The sequence below is a fragment of the Malaya genurostris genome, chromosome 2, assembly GCF_030247185.1.
Source record: "Malaya genurostris strain Urasoe2022 chromosome 2, Malgen_1.1, whole genome shotgun sequence".
In the NCBI taxonomy this organism is placed as follows: domain Eukaryota; kingdom Metazoa; phylum Arthropoda; class Insecta; order Diptera; family Culicidae; genus Malaya; species Malaya genurostris.
In genome coordinates, this window is record NC_080571.1 from 57,145,295 (window position 1) to 57,168,182 (window position 22,888).

Consider the following 22,888-nt stretch of genomic DNA (forward strand, 5'->3'; position numbering starts at 1 on the left):
ATTGTTAGTTGAGAGCGTTTTTGGGTCTTTCGACTCAACAGGCTCCCGACTCCTGGGTTATACCAAAGAAAGTTAACAACGCACGCAACGATTTTGATACTATTTGCGTATGGCCATAAACCTCTACAAGACGCATTTCACGCCAACTCGAACAAAAACCTTCAAGGGCTGAGGCCAGTAGGTCGCGTATAACCACGTGTCGCGCTTTGCGTATTACATTTCTCTCCATGCTCTCTCACAAATGTGCAAAATGACTCTCGATGTGGCCGGGTGGCCAAGAAAGTTGTGATATTTTAGGTTACACGTTTAACTACATCACATAAAATCCAATAAAACTACCGCTTGTTTGGCAGCCTTGCTGAGCCGATTTTATTTCTCTCTCTCATGTTTCGTTACGTTACTAGGAAACAAGAGCAGAAAACAATGGCGCCGCCATAGAAATCGATTTATCTTCACAGAAATAACATTCACTTCATCAATCGCTTCGAAATTAGATTATCTAGACATTGTCAGGATAGATTTTTAATCCATGCTTTTAAAGGCGAGATATTCAATGAACAAGTTGAAAGACGGCGTTTTCGGGTATGCAATTTTTCCTTCAGAAAAAAGACTTTCTCGACCGTTAAAGTCAATGAATCATTCTGAAATTTTCACAGAATAATCTAAACTAATTTTCTAAGAGATCGTCAGTTGGGTGTCTGAGAAAATCAGATTTGAAGCGTGAAAGTGGCCCTCTAAAACGCCCTAAAACACACAGGCCTCAGCCCTTAATTATTCAAACTGATTTTGTTGTCAAGCGTCTGTTTATCGAAAGATAAAACTAGAGCTCAATTAATGTAGAGAATGCTCTACCACTAGTTGCCCGATATTTGGGTAGTTGAATTCTGAACAAGAATTACAACGTGAAATTCGTTCCCAGTTGCCCACTGTGAAACTCGTGGAGTGTTGAGAGAAAAAAAATCGCTCCTGATTGCTTTGTTCCCAAAGCAACTGAACGTATTCAGATACAGGAATTTCAACTGAGATCGTATTTTGTATTTAGCTATGCAAGTAAATAAAAAAAACGTGTTCGGTTGAAAAGAATAGTGTTTGATGAAGTTTCATAGCAACTTCAACAACGATTTATTCGATATACTGATAATATTAGACTACAACAACAGAATATTATTGCCCAAAATTCCTCAATTGGTCGAAGTTGTGGGCAATTTGGTGGATTCATGTCTTTTGGGACGAAAGTGACATTTTTTGTAGTATACCATTCTACCGTTGATTTCGAGTAGTGGCAAGAAGCAAGATCTGGCCAGAAGACAACAGGCTTCGAATCATGGGTAGAAGTCGTTTTTGTAAACATTTCTTGATCTATATTTCGCTGTTCATTGAAGCAGTGGTGATGAAGGGAATCGAAATCTTACCGCAGCTACAAATTGCTTGCCAGACCATAGCTTTCTTACCAAATCTTTCGACTTCAATCGATGTCTCGAACTGGTTTAACGCTTGCCCTTCTCACGCCGTATAATATTGTGGTCCTGGCAAGGATTTGTAATCGAGTTTCACGTAGGTTTCGTCGTCCATGATAATGCAGTTCAAACTTCCAGCAAAAATCGTATTGTACAGCTTTCGAACCCTCGGCCTGATCGATGCTTCTTGTTTCGGACTACGTATTGGTTGTTTCTGCTTCTTCTAGGTTCGAAGATTCAAACGTTCTTTAGCACGAAGAACATTTGACTTCGAAGTGCCCACTTTTTTGGCCACATACCGAACTTCTTCTTTTGCTCGAACGCCTTCAGTATACGTTTATCCAACTGAGGGTTAGCAGGACCTTTTTTCGGCCCGTTTTCGGTTTATTCCCAAAGGTGTTATCCTCACCGAACTTCCTGATTGCATTTTCGCAATTTTTAGACGTTGTTCTGCTGAAAGTCCACGCATTTCGAAACAAACTAATGAAAAAAAAGTATTTGGGAACACTGTTCAATTTGAGTTTGTTGTGATTTTCGGTCCGTATTTTATGCGTTTTTAAGTTGTTTCTACGTAATCGTTTCGCTTAAGTTTTTGATGAGTGATTGACCGTTTGCTGTCTGAACCGGTTTAAAGTGTTGTTTTTGGCCGTCAGCTGTAAATCGGATAGTGATTTGCATTCTTTCGTTCTGTGCCTAGTGCTATACGCTGTGCTGCGATTTGAACAATAAGCAACCGACTCGATCAAGCTCCCCGCATACCCCTGTTCTGTGTGAAGCCTAGTTAAAGGCGCTTTCCTGCCGTTGAGATAAGCATGGAGAAGAATTGTGCCAAGTGCTGCCAGGTTATCACCGGCATCGACTCAGTTGTCTGTCGTGGATACTGCGGTCGTATGTTTCATATGGCATGTTCTGGTGTCTCCCGTGCTCTTTTGGGCTATTTCACTACGCATCGTAAAAATCTCTTTTGGATGTGTGATGACTGTGCGAATTTATTCGAGAATTCACATCTTCGATCTATTACAAAAGCGGCAGATGAAAAGTCTCTATTGATGTCACTCACGGAAGCAATAAACGGCCTACAAAGCGAGATCAAATCGTTGTCCAAGCCAACACCACAAGCACCTAAACCGTTCAATCGGCCCTGGCCATCCTCTGAATATCGTCGTCCAGCCAAGAGGCCTCGCGGACCTGATCTCGAAGGTTTTGCGTGTCAAACCGGGTCGAAACAAATAGGGGAAAGTGTCGTTTGTGTTCCAGTGTGTGAACAACCAATTGATAAATTTTGGTTGTATTTGTCACGCATTCGCCCGGATGTCACCAACAATGACATTTCCGCTATGGTACGTGCCAATTTGGGAATGACTCAGGATCCAGTGGTAGTCAAGTTGGTTGCCAAAGGTTCTGACATTAGCAACATGACGTTTGTCTCGTTTAAAGTTGGCCTCGATCCTGCTTTGGAATCCGTTGCTTTGGATCCAGCAACTTGGCCACAAGGTATATATTTTCGAGAATTCGAGGAAAAGTCTACTCAAAAATTTCGGAACCATACTCCTGCAAATTCGTCTCCAACGCCTACATTAACGGAAGTAACGGACGTAGCTGTCCAGCAATAACTGAATGCAGAACACTGGGACGCACTGTTGATGGCAATGTGGAAGCCTCCGACCCCTCCGACCCAGTCCTGCCGCCGCAGCCAGCGTTCTTCAGTCGTCCCGGTCCTGCGGGCGGATGTGGTGAAGGGGGCTTCCAAACTTTCCACCTTGGCAAGTATTCGTCAATTTCTAGTTTTGCTTGTGCTGATTCGTTTTCCGGTTCCAGTTCGATTTTTTCAATCCAGACACCGGGACGCACCGCAGTTGGTTTTATGGAAGCCTCTGACCCGCTCGCTACAGTCGAGCCATTGCAGCCAGCGCTCATCAGACGTCCCGGTCCTGTGTGCGAGATCGGTGATGAGGTCTTCCAACCCGCCACCGCCGGCAAGTATACAAAACGTTTGGACAATACCGGCATTGACTTCTTTCCTGCTTCCAGCCCGCAATCGGTTCTATTGTATTACCAAAACGTCGGCGGTATGAATACATGCCTGACCGATTACTTACTGGCTTGTTCGGATGAATGTTTTGATATTATCGCGTTAACGGAAACTTGGCTGAGTGATAGTACCCTCTCTACGCAAGCATTTGGCACCAATTATGAAGTTTTCCGTGGCGATCGTAACCCATGCAACAGTTCGAAGAGTTTCGGTGGTGGCGTGCTCGTTGCTATTCACCGCCGCTTGAAAGGACGGCTAATTATTAGCGCATCTGGGAGTTGTGTCGAGCAGGTATGGGTGCAAATTAAACTGAGCGACTGTTCGTTGTTTCTCTGTGTGGTTTATATTCCACCGAATCGGACTCGCGATTTATCATTGATTGACTCGCATATTCAGTCATTAGAAGATGTCATTGCTGCCCATATGCATCCGGCAGATGAAATACTTATCGTCGGTGATTTCAACTTTCCAAGCCTGAAATGGCTCACAGCTTCCGATGGTTTTCTGTTTGCAGATCCAATGCATTCCTCGTTTCACGCTGGTATTATCAACTTGCTTGACCGGTACAGTTTTAATTTACTGCGTCAAGTAAATCACGTTAAAAATGAGCACAATAGAATCCTCGATCTATGTTTTTCAAGCAACTCGGACTGTGCACCTAAAATCAGCGCAGCACCCTCTCCTCTGGTGAAGTCCGTTAGGCATCATCCTCCTCTGCACATTGGGCTTGAATGGAATCGATCGTTGAACAATTGCAAGATATCTCACATCGTCAGATATAATTTTAAAAGAGCTGACCACAATAGTATTATTGCATTTCTTACAAGCATTGACTGGAGTGAAATTCTTGACAATGGCGATGTTAATCTTGCAGCTCAAACATTTTCCAACGTTCTGATGTATGCTATTGACCAATATGTCCCTAAACAAATTAGTAAGCCACCCGAACAAGTACCGTGGCAAACCGTAGAACTACGACGACTGAAAAGTTTAAAAAGGACAGCACTAAAGAAATATTCTAAGAACGGAGGTTTGTTGCTCCGGCGAAACTACGTAGAAATCAACAAAGTTTACAAAAAGACAGCTGAACGTTGCTATGCCAACTATTTACGCTGTGTACAGAGGAGATTAAAGTCTAATCCAAAATCATTCTGGAAGCACGTTAACGAGCAAAGGAAGGAGTCAGATCTTCCTTCATCTATGTTTTACAATGAACAGACAAGTTCTAGCATGCAGGAAATTTGCGAAATGTTCATGAGAAAATTCTCTGAGATATTTTCTAGAGAAATCTTAGCACCTTCCCAAATCACCCAGGCGGCACTTAACGTTCCCGTTTTGGGACAGTCAATGAATTCAATGAACATAAGCGCAAGTTCCGTAAAAACAGCAATCGCAAAAATGAAGTCTTCATACTCTGCTGGACCCGACGGTATCCCGGCAGTTATTTTGAAGCGATGCTCTAGTGGTATTATAGTACCTCTATGTCTTCTGTTCCGACTGTCACTCATGACTGGAGTATTTCCTGATATCTGGAAATCTGCTTATATGTTTCCTGTGCACAAAAAAGGAGACAAGAAGAACGTCGACAATTACCGTGGTATCACCGCTCTTAGCGCCATTCCTAAATTGTTTGAGCTTATCGTTTTGGAACCTATTTTTAATCACTGCAAGCAGTACATCGTTGAAACTCAACACGGGTTCATGCCGAAACGCTCAACGGCCACTAACTTACTAACTTTCACGACGTTTATAACGGATGCTATGTCTAAAGGTCATCAAACGGACGTTGTCTACACGGATCTCTCTGCTGCTTTTGATAAAATTAATCACGCTATCACTATTGCCAAATTGGACAGACTGGGCTTCGGTTCCAACATTCTTCGGTGGATTCAATCGTATCTTTGCAATCGACGGCTGGCGGTTAAGATCAATGAAAATGTTTCCAAGGAGTTTTTTGCTTTTTCTGGTATTCCACAAGGCAGTCATCTCGGACCACTGATATTTCTACTGTATTTCAACGACGTGAACTTTTCATTGAAAGGTGCACGATTATCTTTCGCGGACGACCTAAAGTTATTCCAAATTATCAAGACTCTTGAAGATGCCTGTCTCCTTCAAAGTGAGCTTGAAATTTTCTCCGAGTGGTGTGAAATTAATAAAATGTCGCTAAATATCAGCAAATGCTCGATTATCACCTTCACACGAAAAAAAACACCAATTCGTTTCAATTATTGTCTTCGAGGATCAGTGATTGATAGAGTCAATTGTGTCAAAGATCTTGGCGTTCTTCTCGACGAACAATTGAATTACAAGCAGCATATTTCGTACATCGTGGCAAAAGCTTCTCGTCTAGGATTTGTCATGAGAACCGCCAAGCAATTCACAGATATATATTGTTTGAAATCTCTCTACTGCTCGCTTGTACGGTCAACACTCGAATATTGTTCGTCAGTATGGAACCCTCACTTTCATAATGGAGCTTTAAGACTTGAATCAATACAGCGCAGATTCGTTCGTTTCGCTCTTCGTCGTTTGCCCTGGAATAACCCTCACCAGCTGCCTAGTTATGAAAGCCGTGCGATGCTCATCGGACTCGATACTCTACAAGTACGCCGAGATCTGTTCCGTGCAATGCTGATTGCCGATATTTTGACGAACAATATTGATTGCCCTGCACTACTTAGTGAAATCAACATCAACGTTCGTTCTAGAGCTCTTCGCAACAACAACCTCCTCAGAATGCCTCTACGTCGTACTAACTACGGAATCAACGGTGCCGTTATTGGATTGCAGCGAACCTTCAATGGCGTATCGATGGGATTCGATTTCCATTTTCCTCGTAGCAGAATAAAAGCGAATTTTTTGAATATTCTTAGAAATAATCATTAGGACTTTAGTTTGTCTGTTGATTAAAATATATAAATAAATAAAAAAAAAACGAATAAACAACTGCACAAGTGGTTAGAGAAGAGCGTAAACAACAGGACGCAGCCATAAAATTGACAGATTCTGAACCATTGCGAAATGGCAGCGGTTTTTGGTTGCGTCCATACTTTCTGGGACAGTCTTTAGTGTGACTATTCTCATGACTCCAATCATTAGTGTACTTTAACCGACTAGTCTCACAGCTTGAATGACTCCGATTAAACAATTGAAGTAGGGTGATGTTTTCTTCTAACATTAATCACTAATGCTCACCTGTTTGCGTGTTGTTAAATTTGATTTTAAGTATCGAAGTATAAAATTTCTACAGAAGTTCAAATTTATTCCTAAATCTGATAATTCTAACTAGATGATGCGATAAGATGTTTAAATAACAAGAAAATTGACTACTTAATAGAGCTACGTAGTTTAGGCTATTATTCTAGCAGATCTATTCAGTCTCTAATCGAACTAATGGAATTCAAAGTCGTGGTTCAATAATAAATAAACGTCCCAAGCATAAAGTATAGCGAAAGGAGTCACACTCCCCATTTCGTGATTGACCCTTGGCCCGAGGAATCAAACGAACGACTCGCTGCCCCCACCAACTGGCCCGCTACGAAGCGCTAAAAAGTTTTCGAAGACTTTCTCCCCCGCCCTGGTGCTGCTGCTGAGGTCAGCCGCAAAAACTGTCGATCGCAGCAGGTGATGCCTGTTGGAGGCTGCCAAACGTCGCCGTCGTCGCAGCCGCCATTGCTCATTAGCAGCAACGCCACCCGCCGTGAGCATGACGTTCCGTAGTAGCGGTCTTCTGGGTTCTGGGATTGGACAATTGGTGCATACGCATACGGTGCACGTTGGTGTGGCCCCACGTATCCACGTTTCAAGGTGGGTAGCGTCGTGAGAAAAAAAATAAAAAAAATGAAACGGTGAAAGAGAAAAAGTGTCAATTATTTTGCTTCTTTGAACTAAGGCCGGCGGCACGCGCTGGAGGTGAAAATGAAGATGAAATGAAATTTAATCAACATCCACCCGAAGGTAACGGTGAGCAGTGTGCGACATCAAGTGCGACGCTCGATGATCGTCGAGGAGGGTCTCGATGAAGCTCGTAGCTCTCTACTCTACTACGTGACGTGGTGCTAAGCGACGATGCGTGAAGTGTGAGTTAGTAGTTGATCCCAAACAGAGAAATACATAATAATAATAATAACAATAAAAAACACACAATTGGACATCCACCATCCGCTTGTGAAGGTCATTGACTACGTGGGGAGGGCATTCCGAGAGAGGACGCTTTACGGCTTTCTATTTTGATAGCGGCACGACTTCTCTACGCTTCTGTCGTAAATTGAGGAGGAGAAGGAGGAGGCTGGGGAATTGGATCCAATAAACATTTTAAAACATAATCAAACTTCTAGCAGCGCGAAAGTTTCAATAAAACCGACGTAACCGTTTAAGTTATGGTTTTAATGTGTGCATTTTTATTGAATGCGAGTTTATGCAAATTAAGTTTAAATAATTCGAATAATATTTATAACTATATGTTATTTTCTTCTTTCGAACAGTATCTACGGCAGCTTTCGAAATGTCACAACCTTATTTATGTAGCGCTACAAAATTTTAATTTAATCTACTCAAATGAACTGAATGAAAAGTAGAGATCGAAGTAAGCGACGAAATCGTGTGACAGCAATGTTTTCAAAGCGTCAGAATTTCAATAACACATCTTTGTTTGCTGAATAGGAGTGCAATTTAGAAATTCATAATGGGTAGGCATATAGAAACCCGGGTTGGCGATTCAATGCCAGTTGTCATATGTTCGAGTTCCGACCTGGAAGGATTCATAGTGTCAGTAGGATTGTAGTACCAGCCATGCAATGATTCTGTACGCTAAAAATCGGCTGCGAAGTCTGTTGAAACAGAAAGGCCAAAGGAAAGGAATGTCAAATTGAGTGACACAACACTCAAATTCATAAAAAGTGCACGCACTCTAAGCGAATACAAATAATAATACCCCTAAGTCCCATATAAACGAATCGCCAATGTTTGGTTCACAGCATGAACAAGTAAGCCTAGCAAATATCTCCCTTTCGTTGTGATAGCGTGAAAATGTGAAAGGAGATCGTTTCTGGCAACGCTTTATGCTAGTTGCTACGTGCAAAACAAACTTGTTTGTTTATCGTTGCTGTATTAAACTGCAACAATCAGTCTAAATATCGCCGGCTAATAAACCGAGAAGCTTTCGAAATGGTGAAAAGTTGCTTAGTAGAGGGATGTGACACACGAACAGGGTCGTCCGAAATTTCGCTCCATAGTTTTCCTAAGGATCAAAATATGTAAGTAATATGTTTACATATTTTTCACTATAATAAACAGTAACTATAGTGAAATTTTTCTTACCCTTCAGTGTTTCTAGTTTTACAGAAAATTCGTTAAAGTACATTGTCACTCTGACAGTGTATCATGACAATGTACCGCACGATGCAAAATGTGTCCTTGAAAATTTGTCGGAGTACTCCGTATTATAATATGTATTTGCTCTAAGCTTGAGTTACTATCTACTCATTTTTGAGTTAAGAGACGAAGCTGTCAAAATTTGAGTTTTTTTTAAAAATAAGAAAATATTTAAAGTTAAAGTCATTCTTCTTTCTTTTAAATGGGAAGCGCAAAAAAGTGATTTAAAACCATTTCCATCTGACTGGTTTAGAGGCAAAATTGAATGATTTTGATATCCTTATATTAGACGTCTCTCTTAGCATAATTGAAATTGCGAACTTTCTATTGAAAACAACTACCATTGATGATTCCTGTTTTCAAAAACCGGATCTAGAAACGGCAATGAAAAATGACGTGTATTCTTGCATTCCTAAATTCGGTTAGAATATTCCGATAATGAAAACGTACTGAACTGCATGAAGTATTATTTTTCTAGAATTTATGACCTGAGTAAATTTTACTTAAATCCATACTCAAATTTTGATATATTGTTTTGGTTTATAAATTTGAGTAATCGCAACTCAAACCATGAGCTATGTTCAAAGAGCGCGTAGGAGTGTTTATTCTCCAGTGAATTTTCATTTATTTGCGGTTGAAATTCGAATGATCGAAGAATATTATTTTAGAATAGGGGAAAAACCGTTGATTTCTTTTAATTAGAATTTCAAATTAATAATAAATCTGGTCATTTATATCACACAGTAGTTGTTTAAACCTTCGATTTCGAGTGTTCGCTTTTGTATGGAAATTCGCACTCGACCGAGATACAGAATGCAAAATTTGAAACTATATATATGATGGAAACTTTACACACACAATTCGTGTAAAGTTACGTCTTTATAGATGAACATCAAAGGAGCATCGTAATTCGATTAAATTTAAAATTCAAAGCTTGTAGAGGTGAATGGGGTAAAACGTACCCCTTGAGGGAATGTTGCTATATCTTAACTATAAAGAATAACACGTACGAATTTCATGCATCTTTATCAATTATATTTACGAACAAATACTCGCTGAATGTATTGAAAAATACATGACATCTAATCTTTTAAAACCCTTAAAAATTTTCCAATGAAATATATGCGGGGCATGACGCCCGATCGTAATAAAACATAAAAAATATACATTTTAAATTACGCGATGTCACGGGTATCTTAACATAGATGTAGCATGATCTTAAACAACGGGAAAACATCCATCAAAACAACGGATTAAAGCTCATGACAACCACGGGGTGAAAGGCACCCTCATAAATCTTCTTCTTCTTATACCAGATGGAAGATTGCTCACTATTATTAATTGAATTGTTAAAATCCAAACCCGATCCGTTCCGAATCCGAACATTTTTCTCTTTACAACCCAGATCGAACTCGACCATCTCTACTAACAACCAATCGTTCTGTGCTAAAGTCATGCTATTATTTTCTTTCACTTTCTCGTTTCATCTTTGACTGTCAAACTTGAACTACTAAGTAAACGTTGAATTTGATTTTTCAATCTGTCTAGAGTATCACAATTTGAACTGTTTAAAAGCTTTGTTGCGAAAAAGGGCTTACAGATGTATTATTCAAAGTATTGTCCGTCGCTAGCGACAACTTTCTCCCATCTTTCCGGCAATTTTCGGATCCCGGCTCGAAAAAAGGAGTCCTCTTTCGACGCTATCCATGAAGCAATCCGTTTTTCCAACTCTTCGAAGGATTGAAAATGTTGATCTGCCAGGCTGTGTGCCATCGAACGGAATAGGTGGAAATCAGAAGGGGCGACATCTGGGGAATACGGCGTGTGGGGCAAGACTTCCCATTTCAGCGTTTCCAGGTACTTTTTCACCACTTTTGCAACGTGAGACCGAGCATTGTCGTGTTGGAGGATGACTTTGTCATGTCGCTCTTGATATTGTGGCCGCTTTTCTTTTGGCGCGCGACTAAGGCGCATCAGTTGCGTTCGGTAGCGATCTCCTGTGATGGTTTCACCCGGTTTTAAGAGCTCGTAAATCACACCGAGCTGATCCCACCAAATACAAATCATAACCTTGGCACCGTGAATATTCGGTTTTGCCTACGACGAAATAGCATGCCCGGGCTTTCCCCATGATTTTCTGCGTTTAGGATTATCGTATCGAATCCACTTTTCATCACCGGTTACGATTCGATGTAAAAACCCCTTACGATTTTGTCTTTGAAGCAGTTGCTCACATACAAATAGACGGCGCTCGATGTCCCTCGGTTTCAACTCGTACGGCACCCAGTTTCCTTCTTTCTGAATCATGACCAGCGCCTTGAGACGTTTTGAAATGGCTTGCTGACTCACTCCCAACGATTCGACAAGCTCTTCTTGGGTTTGGCACGAATCTTCATCAAGCAATGCTTCTAGTTGTTCATCTTTGAAGGTTTTTTCTCTTCCACCACCATGTTTGTCTTCGACATCGAAATCACCATTTTTAAAACGTTGAAACCACTCCCGACACGTTCTTTTACTCAGAGCAGCATCACTGTCTTTTCAGATGCACATAAAAGGAGCGTCGTAATTCATTTAAATTTACAATTCAAAGCATGTAAAGATAATTCATATCTTAAACTTCACAGTTAATTCAGCAGAAGTTTACCTCGAAACAGACACAAAAATTATTTTTACATGTTAATAGATGTAATATTGTGTCATCACCGAAGAAATTATGGTATGTTTGAATTTACATCAAGCGTATATTTCTTTTTTTTTTCTAAGAGTGTAGGTCTATGAAAATCTCCTTGGATCTCCTTGGATTGGGAGAAAATCTAACGACATACGGATTACTTGCTTCTCGAATGAAGGCGGCCTCTTGCTATAAATCCAGATACCAATGGCGATACATTAGCCATTTTTTCGCTTACACTCTGTTAATGGAAAAGTTTCGCAACACACCAAGCAAGTTATGTAGATATGCTCTATGGATAATGAATACTTTCTGGAAATTTCTATTGTGAGATTTTATCATTAATCAATCTGGGAAGATCAAGAGATTATTTTTTGAAGAAAGTAAATCATGGAAGCATGATTCTGCCAGGCCAGGCTCATTTCACCAAAAACCGTTTCATCGAAAGCCAGTTCGTCGGAAGGGTCATTTCGTCGAAAGTATGTTCTCGTCGAATCGCACAACTGTCTTCATAGCGTATAGAAGTTGAAATCAAATAGATAGTTTCCTTTTGACGGAATGAAATTCGTTCATTTTGCCGAGAATGCAGTTTGTTACCGTTCGTTCGAATTTAACCATGCCAAAGAAACTAGCTTTGCGTAAACCAGATAAAACGTATAAATCTAGACAAATGTGAATTCCGCTGAGTACATTTTTTTAAGAGTGCCCAATCGATTTCCTACAACCTCTTCTTGAACACTATTTTTGTGTAAATTAAAGTTTTCGAATTACCACGGTTTGAAGAAAGTTCATGATGAAATGTTGCCTTTTTTTTTTTTTTTAAATAACTATTTATTGGAATATGAGTTAAAATTAAATTATTAAGATTTAAATTGGGTGTTCAGCCACAAGTGGTGACTTTTCAGCCCTGTTATATATATATATATGATTTGGTTATTACCATGAAGACATCATTTGCTTCCGCAATTCTGAGATTTTTGTGTAGGGAAAATTCTAAACCTACTTGTATTGTGTAATGGGGAAAAGGAACTTATATACTAACTTACTAACTAATACAGAGAGCGAATCGATTCAATTGAAGATTGCATCGATTTTTGTCGGAATTTGCTTATAATATTATGTGACATTACATCTAATGGTTCTATATTTGTGAGTCTGTGTAACTCATTTGTACTAAACCAGGGAGGACGCTTCAGAATCATTTTCAGAATTTTATTCTGAATCCTTTGAAGCGTTTTCTTCCTGGTGGAACAACAGCTTGACCAAATTGGTACCGCATAAAGCATGGCTGGTCTGAAAATTTGTTTATAAATTAACAATTTGTTTTTTAGACAGAGCTTAGAATTTCTGTTTATAAGAGGATATAAACATTTAATATATTTATTACACTTTGCCTGGATTCCTTCAATGTGATCCTTGAAAGTGAGTTTTTTGTCATACGTTAAACCTAAGTATTTAGCTTGATCAGACCATGTCAATTCCAAGCCATTCAATTTGAGAATGTGATTATTGTTTGGTTTAAGAAAAGAAGCTCTTGGCTTGTGAGGAAAGATAATTAATTGCGTTTTTGCTGCATTTGGTTTAATTTTCCATTTTGACAGATAATCACTGAAAATATTTAAACTTCTTTGTAGGCGACTGCAGATCACTCTTAGATTTCTACCTGTGGCTAACAGACTTGTGTCGTCACAGAATAGCGATTTCTGACAACCAACGGGTAGATTTGGAAGATCAGAAGTGAAAATATTATACAAGATTGGAGCTACACTCGAACCCTGCGGAACACCGGCTCGTACGGGTAGCAATTCAGATTTACAATTCTGATAGCTAACCTGAAGAGTACGATCAGTTAAATAATTTTGAATCATTTTAATCAAATAAATAGGAGACTGGAAATCAGACATTTTTGCTATTAAACCTTTGTGCCAAACACTGTCGAATGCTTTTTCTATGTCTAGAAGAGCAACTCCAGTGGATAACCCAGAAGATTTATTTGATTTTATCATGTTCGTTACTCTGACAAGTTGATGAGTAGTTGAATGTTCATGACGAAATCCAAACTGCTCTGGTAAAAAAATTGAATTCTCATTTATATGAGTCATCATTCTTAACAAGATAATTTTTTCAAAAAGTTTACTGATAGAAGAAAGTAAGCTAATTGGGCGATAACTTGATGTTTCTGCTGGGTTTTTATCAGGTTTTAGGATAGGAATTACTTTAGCGTTTTTCCATCTTTTTGGGAAGTAAGCTAATGAAAAACACTTGTTGAAAATTTTAACCAGGAGTCTCAAGGCAACATCGGGAAGATTTTTAATAAGAATATTAAAAATTCCATCATTACCAGGAGCCTTCATGTTTTTGAGTATCCTAATAATTGATTTAATTTCATCAAAATTCGTCTCAATAATGTCATCTTGTGATAACACTTGGGTTGAAATATGATCATACTTCAGTGAGACTTCATTTTCAATAGGACTCACAACGTTTAAATTAAAATTGTGGACACTCTCGAACTGCTGAGCTAGCTTTTGAGCTTTTTCACCATTTGTAAGAAGTATTTGATTTCCTTCCTTGAGAGCAGGAATTGGTTTCTGAGGTTTCTTAAGAACCTTAGAAAGTTTCCAGAAAGGTTTAGAATATGGTTTAATTTGTTCAACTTCTTTAGCGAAATTTTCATTTCGCAAAAGAGTAAATCTATGTTTAATTTCTTTTTGTAAATCCTTAACTATGTTTTTCATAGCAGGATCACGAGAACGTTGATATTGTCGTCGACGAACATTCTTCAACCGAATGAGCAGTTGAAGATTGTCATCGATGATAGGAGAATTTAATTTAGTTTGAGCTTTGGGAACTGAAAGATTTCTAGCTTCGATAATATAATGATTCAAATTATCAATTGCTGTGTCGATGTCCGCAGAATTTTCTAAAATAGTTTCATGATCCACATGATTTTCAATGTGAGATCTGTAATCCAACCAATTAGCTCTATGATAGTTGAAAATAGAACTAATTGGATTAATTATAGCTTCGTTGGAAAGTCTGAATGTTACAGGAAGATGATCTGAGTCAAAATCAGCATGAGTAATCGGTTCACTACAAATGTGACTTTGATCTGTTAGAACCAGATCAATTGTAGACGGGTTTTTCACGGAAGAAAAACAAGTAGGATTACTGGGATGAAGAACTGTGAAGTAACCAGCAGCAGTCTGATTCTGAAGTATTTTAGGATAACTGTTATTTTGCCACATGCTTATTTTGGACATGCTTTGCATTTAAGTCCCCTATTACGAAAAATTTCGATCGATATCTTGTAAGTTTTTGCAAATCGCCTTTAAAGAAATTTAATTGTTCGCCGGTGCATTGGAATGGCAAATATGCTCCAGCGATGAAATAAATTCCATGAATGGTTTCAACTTCGATTCCCAAGCTTTCAATAACTTTAGTATTGAAAGAAGGTAAAATTCGATGTTTAATTTGCCGTTGGACAAAAATGGCAACTCCACCACCAATTCCAGTAAACCTGTCAAATCGATGAACCACATAATGTGGATTACTTTTCAATTTTACATTTGGTTTAAGAAAAGTTTCTGTCACAATGGCAATATGAATTTTGTGAACTTTGAGAAAATTATAAAATTCATCTTCACTCGATTTCAAAGATCGAGCATTCCAATTTAAAATATTCAAATAATTATTTAACATCACTGTTAAATTTTAAATTCATTATAATATTATTTGCAAATTTCCATCCGATTTGAAATGCTTCAAAAAGTGATGAAGTCGAATTCATTTGGATGATCATTTGAAAAAGTTGATCTTGTAGGTAGATCATTTTATTTTCAGTTATATCGCCTAAATCGACTTCATTTAAAGAAGCGAATGGCATTGAAGGAATATTTGTAGGTAGACTGCCATTAGAAGAAGATGATTTGGCCGGTCTACCTATTAATAAATTGTTTTCGTTAGAAGAAGAACTGCAAGGCGGTCCTGTGTTTTGATTATTTACATTAGAAGAAATAGGAGATAGATTTCTACCTAATATACCAGCATAACTGACATTAGAAGAAGATGATGACGAGGTCGATCTACCTGTCAATAAATTGTTTTCGTTAGAAGACGAATTGGCAGGTGCCTTAGAAGAATTTTCAGGTATGTTCTGTAAATTTAAGGTCGTTGATTTGACTTGTTGTCTAAGCGAACGAGCGTTTAAAAGTTTTTCCCTGACAGGACATTTCAAATAATTGGATTTATGATTTCCATTGCAATTTGAACATGAAAATTTATCAGTGGTTTCATTCATTGGACAAACGTCTTTCGAATGCGATTTACCACAATTCAAACACCGTATATCCATATGACAATTTTTGGTTCCATGGCCGAAGCCTTGGCAACGACGACATTGCGTTAAGTTTGCAATACGATTATGCCGTTTATAATGTTCCCAATGAATTTTAATGTGGGAAATGAAACGTACTTTTTCTAAAGTTTTCAAATTGTTTACATCACTTCGATTGAAGTGTATTAGGTAAAGTTCATGGGAAATTCCAGAGCGTGGTTTAGAAGTACCATTCGCTCTTTTTTTCATAAGTATTACTTGGGAAGGGGCAAAACCAAGCAATTCTTTTATTTCATTTTTAATTTCATCAATACTTTGATCATTTGATAATCCTTTCAAGACAGCCTTGAAGGGTCTGTCTGATTTTATATCATATGAATAAAATTTATGAAGTTTTTCGGACAAATATCGAATAAGACGTTCGTAATCTTCCAATCCATCCACCAAGACTCGACATTCTCCTCTTCGTCCGATTTGAAATGAGACTTTTACTTCCGGGAGAAAAGTAGAAAGCTCAGTACGGAATGTTTTGAAGTCGGAAATCATCACCGTCACTGGTGGCATAGATTGATGTTTCTTCCCAGAACGACAAGCGTCCATTTTGGGAATTTTTGAAGAATTTTCTTCTATGTCGCTACAATCGGATTCAGGAAGAATCTCGTAAATATTGTTAGACGGCATAGGATCAACGGAAGGGAAATCCGTCCGTTGTCTTTTATTTTTACATTCAGATTCTATAAGATCGTGAATGTTATTAGAAAAATGTTGAATAACGGATTGTGATTTATTCCGTATTGAATTATTTTTAGCCTTAGGCTTGTTGCCTTTCCGGTTGGACGCAGGCATTTTTGAAATTAATGAAATTTTAAATTAAATTAACTAGGCTAAATTAGTCTTCGATTAGACTCCTAGCTAGCCTTAAAAAAGGCTGATTAATTTCTTAGTCACTCTAATATCACTCTTTGTATCACTTAGTTAGTGATTCAGGTAGCCTTGAAAAAGACTGAAGCCTTGAATCAATGAAACTCTAGGTAGCCAGAAAAAAATTCCAGGAGCCAAGAGCTATACGCGTGCGGTGCGAACGACTGTTCAACACCGACTGATGAAATGTTGCCTTGATTTTTCGCGGAGTGCGACGAACATCTCTAAGTGTCGATTATTTCGGCTTTCCCTTGGTTTGAAAAATCATTAGCTGCTCGTTTTGAGCTCCCCATCCCTTGTAGTACACCATATGTTTGAAAACAGACAAAAATTTTTCTGTTTAACTAACTTGGAGAACATTTGCAGGATTGTCCATTTAACCGATCCATCGTTTTATGCATGATGACAGCATTCAGAATCCGTGAATTTGACCCCGTTTTTTTGATATAAACATCAGCATCTAAAGTACGATTCATTATCCAAAATGATGAATTTTCCATTCACAAAGTTTTTACGGTGAAGTGAACGACAGCAAATTGGTTATTTTGCAATGTATTTTGCTGCTCGTTTACGTTTATTATAAACTTCTTTGTTTTCCTTCAAAATACTTTGGTCAGCCGAATTTGAAATGCAATATTTTCTTCCTAATTTGCAAATTTTCTATGTCCTGGCACTTAAATTTGGTGGGTCTCCAAATCCAAACCAAACAAGTTGGCGACAGGTTTATGTAAATTCAGCTTATACGACATTTTGTTTGTAAACAACTGCGCAATTTGAAGTTACCGATGCAGTATGGGAACAGTTGTTTGACAACTCACTCGAAAATCGTATTTTTTAAATTGGAGAAATAGAGATTAAAGTAGCAACAAAATGCCATGTTCGGGAAGTCCTACAGTAATATTCACCCTTATTCTGAATAACGACGTATTGATTTTTCGATCGAATATGGTTCGATCGAATACTAGCCACCTTTGATTTTGCTAGCGTTGTTAAGAATACAAATGAAATACGATCGTAAAATTGATACGACGTTATTCAGAATAAGGGCGATTATATCGAAAAATACATTAAACAAAAACGAAATGTAAAAGCTAAGATTGAGTCAACTTAGGAATGATTACCAAGTGCTGGTTTGTGTAGTTGTAGTTATTTCATTTGTATTCCTAATTAGAGCTGTGCGCCGCCGCGCCACGCCGCCGCCGCCGATAATTTCGACACGCCGCCAATTTAAGAAAAAGATGATCAGCGCGCCGGTTATCACATTTTAATCGTGCCGCCGATAATATTACATTAGCCGAAAAATGATTTTATCAATGTGGAAAATTGTTTACAGTTTTCATGAAAACTCATTGAAAATTACAGTACAGTTACTTTCCTCCTACTTATACTGAAAATCAGTACTACCGATGTCAACCGAAGGCAATGTCATTTGATTCAAAGCCTACTTTCTGTCTTTATTTAAAAGTTTTTGAGCTATTGGCACATTATCGGTCGCGACATCTGAAAATGAAAAATGGAACCAAAAAAGGGAGGGTTCTTCCGAAAAAAATAAATAATGTTAGGTTTTTTTCCGATTAATATTTTTTTTTAGAAACCAGTGTAGTGTTGATTTCTCAGGTACTAGAATGTTTAGTGATCGAGTACCATTTATTTTGGATACTTTATTTGTTATTTCCGGGCATTTGAAAAATGGTATTGAGCAAAATTTCATGATCCATTCTAAATAAACGTTAGTTTTCGCACAATAGATTAAGATCAACGTTACCAACTCAAAGTAAAAACATTTTCTTCTACTTCTACTATGACTTTTCAAATGAATTTACCCGTTTTTATAAGAAATCGTAACAAATGTGAAGTAATTAAAATTTGAATTTGTTAATTTGATATTATTTTTGATATGTGAATGAATTTGAGCGCCTAATCGATTTTATGTTAATCACATACGTACGAAAAAGATATACTTATTTTTTGAGTTGATAAAACGATTTTTATACATGATAATTATCAACTATGTAAAAAGCGATTTGAAAAATAGTTCCGAATAAAACTTCATATTTCTTGCTCATAATAAAAAAACCCTTTGTATATGAATGAAATATTTATTTAAACAATAGTCAACCATCTCCAAATATCGCACTTATATTCATCTCAATTTCTCCTCTAATTCGATGCATTCGAAAACATTTACCATCTCCATTCACTACGTTGGCTTTAATGGATCACATAAACATTAGGATCGTTGATTGTAGGTCGACAAAACAATAAGATAGCGAAATTGTCCTGTGTGAAAATTTTTAATATGTTTATAATTGATTACGCCGAATCGCGCCGCCTCCGCCGCCTCCGCCGCCGATGTTTTCAGGAAATAGCGTCACGCCGATTCGCCGCCGCCGCTGGTCAAAAAGACGTTTCAGCCGCCGATGTTGACAATTTTGATCGGCGCACAGCTCTATTCCTAATAACGCTAGCAAAATCAAAGGTAGCTAGGATTCGATCGAACCACATTCAATCGAAAAATCAATACGTCGTTATTCAGAATAAGGGTGAATAGCTCAGTTATGATATCATGTGTTGGCTGATTTCGGCAGCCGGCTGCCGAAAACATTTTAGAATTTAATTTCTCATATTTGTTCAATTTATAAACATAAATCATTAGTAGATCAGCAACGTATCGTTTAATTTCGCAGTGAAAAAGCACTGATCCAACGCAATTTGTGACATGAGTTTACTATATCCGTATTATCATTGCAATATTGAAGCCTGACCAAATGCTGATCAATTGATTTCACCCATCAAGTCCACATTTCAAGGAAGTATCCGCTATATTGCCGTTTTGAATTCGTGTGCAGAGCAGAGTTACAATTCGGAAATCAGTTGTTCAGACTAAAGCGCTGCGGTGTACTCATCGGCAGTGCGTGAAAATACCGCACTACTCAACCAGACTGCTGATACATGTGTCGTCGCTGCGGTTGCTTCAATGTGTTTTTTTTGCTTACTTGCTTCACGGTTTTCTGCTGGAACAGGCGTGGCGTGGCGTGACGCGGCGTCGGTGGTGGCAACATGCAATGGAACTAGTAATTAACCAAACGGACAGACTCAATGTGCTCAATCCGTCCGTGCGCATTTCAATGGTCATTCAGCTATGAATTCATTCAATCCCTCTCGGGACTGGTTCTGTATCTACTGCGGAGGGTCGTTTCGTTACGGTACGTACGGTGGTAAGCAAAATTGTATCTTGGAGCTGCGAACAAGCACGCAAACTACCCGCTGCAAAATGTATGATGGTGTGAAATGCTCAAAGTTGGCTCTAGGAGCAAATTCTAAAATCTCAATTTTTTCATCAAAATCTTGAGACAATTTATAAAAATTCTAATATGTATGATAGCTTAGAGTTGATTTGACATTCTATCGGATCTGAAATTCATACTTCTGGACAAATGTTTGAAAGTAACGAATTAAACCGGTATTCCGAAAATTTATTTGCAAAAAGAATGTTCTCTGTATTTCAACTCCTTAAAAAATTGGGTTATTTTAGTTAGAACGGGAATTTCAGAAGGGTTAGCTGACTCAAATCGTACCGTAATGCTTTGGTGTACAAACCGGAAGAATTTTTACTAACTGATCCCGATGTCGTTGTTGCTTCAGAATTAAGTCAGCCTTAGAATCTAGCTTTGGGTAAACCGGACAAAACGATTAAACGTAGCCAAATGTGGTTTTTACAGGAGAACCGACGCTTCCTACTCAGTCTATGGCCGTTTTGATTTGAATGCTTGAGAAAGAGCTTTAATTAGTATTGTTATTCGAATTGAGTTATTGCGGCGAAATTCCTTTATTGGTGATCGAAGTCCGTCATCGATGAAACAGCATTCGGTAAAATGACCCGCTGTCGTACTCAAGTTTTATTTGTAGAGTGATTGCTTTCGGGGGACATTCACAGTCCCTCCACAATCCCACTTTGTTAAGTTATTTAGTTGCTAACTATTTTGTGGTAGCTGCTTAGGTAATGCTTTCACTTGTTCGCTTACATGATTGTAACGGTGCACCTAAACCAAAGGACTTATTCATGTAAATAATATTTTAACACACCGTTAAATGAGGCGGGACCAAAGAGACTAGAAACCTTCAGTCCGCGATAGCAAACTACTATCAAAGTTTATTTTACTACCACTGCTTTAGACATTGTTTTTTTTCATTGAAATTACAAAATAATGCTTCAATTTTATATAATAGCTTACTCTGCAATTTGGAGACAATATACCTTGAGTAGGTATAAATTATTATAAAAGTTTGATAATTTCGGGAAGTTTTAGAAATTTTCAGTGTTTTTAGTTTTATGAAATATGAAATGTACAAACTTAGTGAAATAGTTATTCATAGTTGTGTATTAACTGTCATTCATACGGTATGCATGAAAAAAATTTTTTTTTTTTCGAATCCGTCCAATCGTGTTCCCTCAAAGATAATTCAAATACATATTAAGTTTAGTCACTGTATTCTACATTTCAATGTTGCTGTGCTATTGGTTTGGTATTGGAAATACAATTGGAAGTACGCTGAGGTCTTTTTTTATGCGGTTTTTTATGCGAATTTTCAGAGTTATGCGGTTTTTTTATGCGAAGTTTCGGAGTTATGCGGTTTTTTATGCGAAGTTTCAGAGTCTTCAGTGTATTCTGTTTAGCTATTTTAGCGCTTAATTCAACCTCACGAATATCAGTTTAAGCTCTTTTGCTAGTCGGAGACAAACGCATAATAAGGTATGCATTTACTTTTCTCTTCTGATCGGGTGCTGACGTTGGCATTCCAATAGAAAAATATATGAAAAATAGTTCCTTGGGATCGATTTTGGGTTCATTTATGAACTAATTCAAAGCTCCTGCTTCGGAATATTGTTTAAAGTGATTGCCATTGCCATCAATATGGACATCAACTGAATGAAAAGCATCTATCTAAATATTTGCGTCAGATATACCGACAATGAGGCGGAACTAATGAGAGCAGAAATACTGACAAAACTACCGATCGATGTTTGGTTCTTAGAAGAACCGAATTGTTGAATTTATTTCATGCTGACCTAATTAGAGTGCATTTTTCTGGAATGCAAAGCTTCTGCTGCTGAACATAGCCACTAGTAATGTGCGAACGGTGCTCAGAGTATTGAATAAATTCAAATGCATTTTTTATAGTGAAATTAATCAGTTCAATAATGTTGGATACAGTTTTTTGTTACTGTAATCATAGAAGAACTAGTATTTTACATCCAGTACGACTATCTATGGCGGATAACAACGCACTTAAAAAATCCTGCAAATTTGCGTCTTCTAAGAATGACATATTCGAGCGTAGAATATGACACATTTTACAGTTGATTTGATTCATGTTTCAAGGTATTTGACATAGTTTTAGGTCTAACAAACTTGTAGTCGTACGTTGCTGTATGAAAAGTAGGGTACGTTTGCCACAGATTCAGGTCATTTCTGTAACCCATCACTCAAAAAGTCACGTGACTGTCGTTGTCAAATCCTTATAACGTTCATGAAGTATCAACTCAGTCAGAAAAAAGTGACAGCCAATTTCAAAACAATGGATTCAAAATAAACTCGTGTGTTAATTTATCACTGTACAATCTCAGCAATGCCTTCAAAAGTGTTATCCGGATTCTGATGCACTGAAAGGAGCCATTTGATATTGATTAACCAACTTTAAACGTGGTCGTACAGTACAGTTCACAAATTGTTTATACCTAATCGTGAATTGAAATTGCGTGAGATAGCTGAGGCCGTGAAGATATCAGAAGGCAGTGCGTTTACAATTATGCATAAACATTTGACCATGAGAAATCTCTTTAAAATGGGTGCTGCCTTGTTGTATCGAAGCAGTGCTTGATAATGTTTACAATAAATTGGGGTTTTTTGAGTCGATATGTGAAAATGGATGAAGCATGGATCCATCACTTCAATCAAAAACGATTATCACTTCAGTGGACTGCAGCCGGTGAACCACATCCGAAGCGTTCCAAAGGCACAACAGTCAGCTTATGGCGTCAGTATCGCAGGGTATTATCTTCATAGACTATTTTGAGAAAGGAAAAACAATCA

The 22,888-nt window shown here is 38.0% G+C and overlaps 1 protein-coding gene across 8 annotated transcripts in view; it reads right to left on the reverse strand.

Annotated features, from left to right (window-relative positions):
• The window catches only part of LOC131430197 (probable WRKY transcription factor protein 1), a 235,564-nt gene that overhangs the window by 10,354 nt on the left and 202,322 nt on the right, over positions 1 to 22,888 (reverse strand). Inside the window, exon 6 of one of the 8 annotated variants that reach the window (XM_058594935.1) lies at positions 236 to 7,229. The exons of the other annotated variants lie outside the window; for them this stretch is intronic. Within the exon in view, the coding sequence (XP_058450918.1) occupies positions 6,991 to 7,229 (239 nt within the window). The 3' untranslated portion in view covers positions 236 to 6,990. Of the gene's footprint in view, positions 1 to 235; positions 7,230 to 22,888 lie in introns of those variants that run through there. 8 annotated transcript variants of the gene reach the window in all.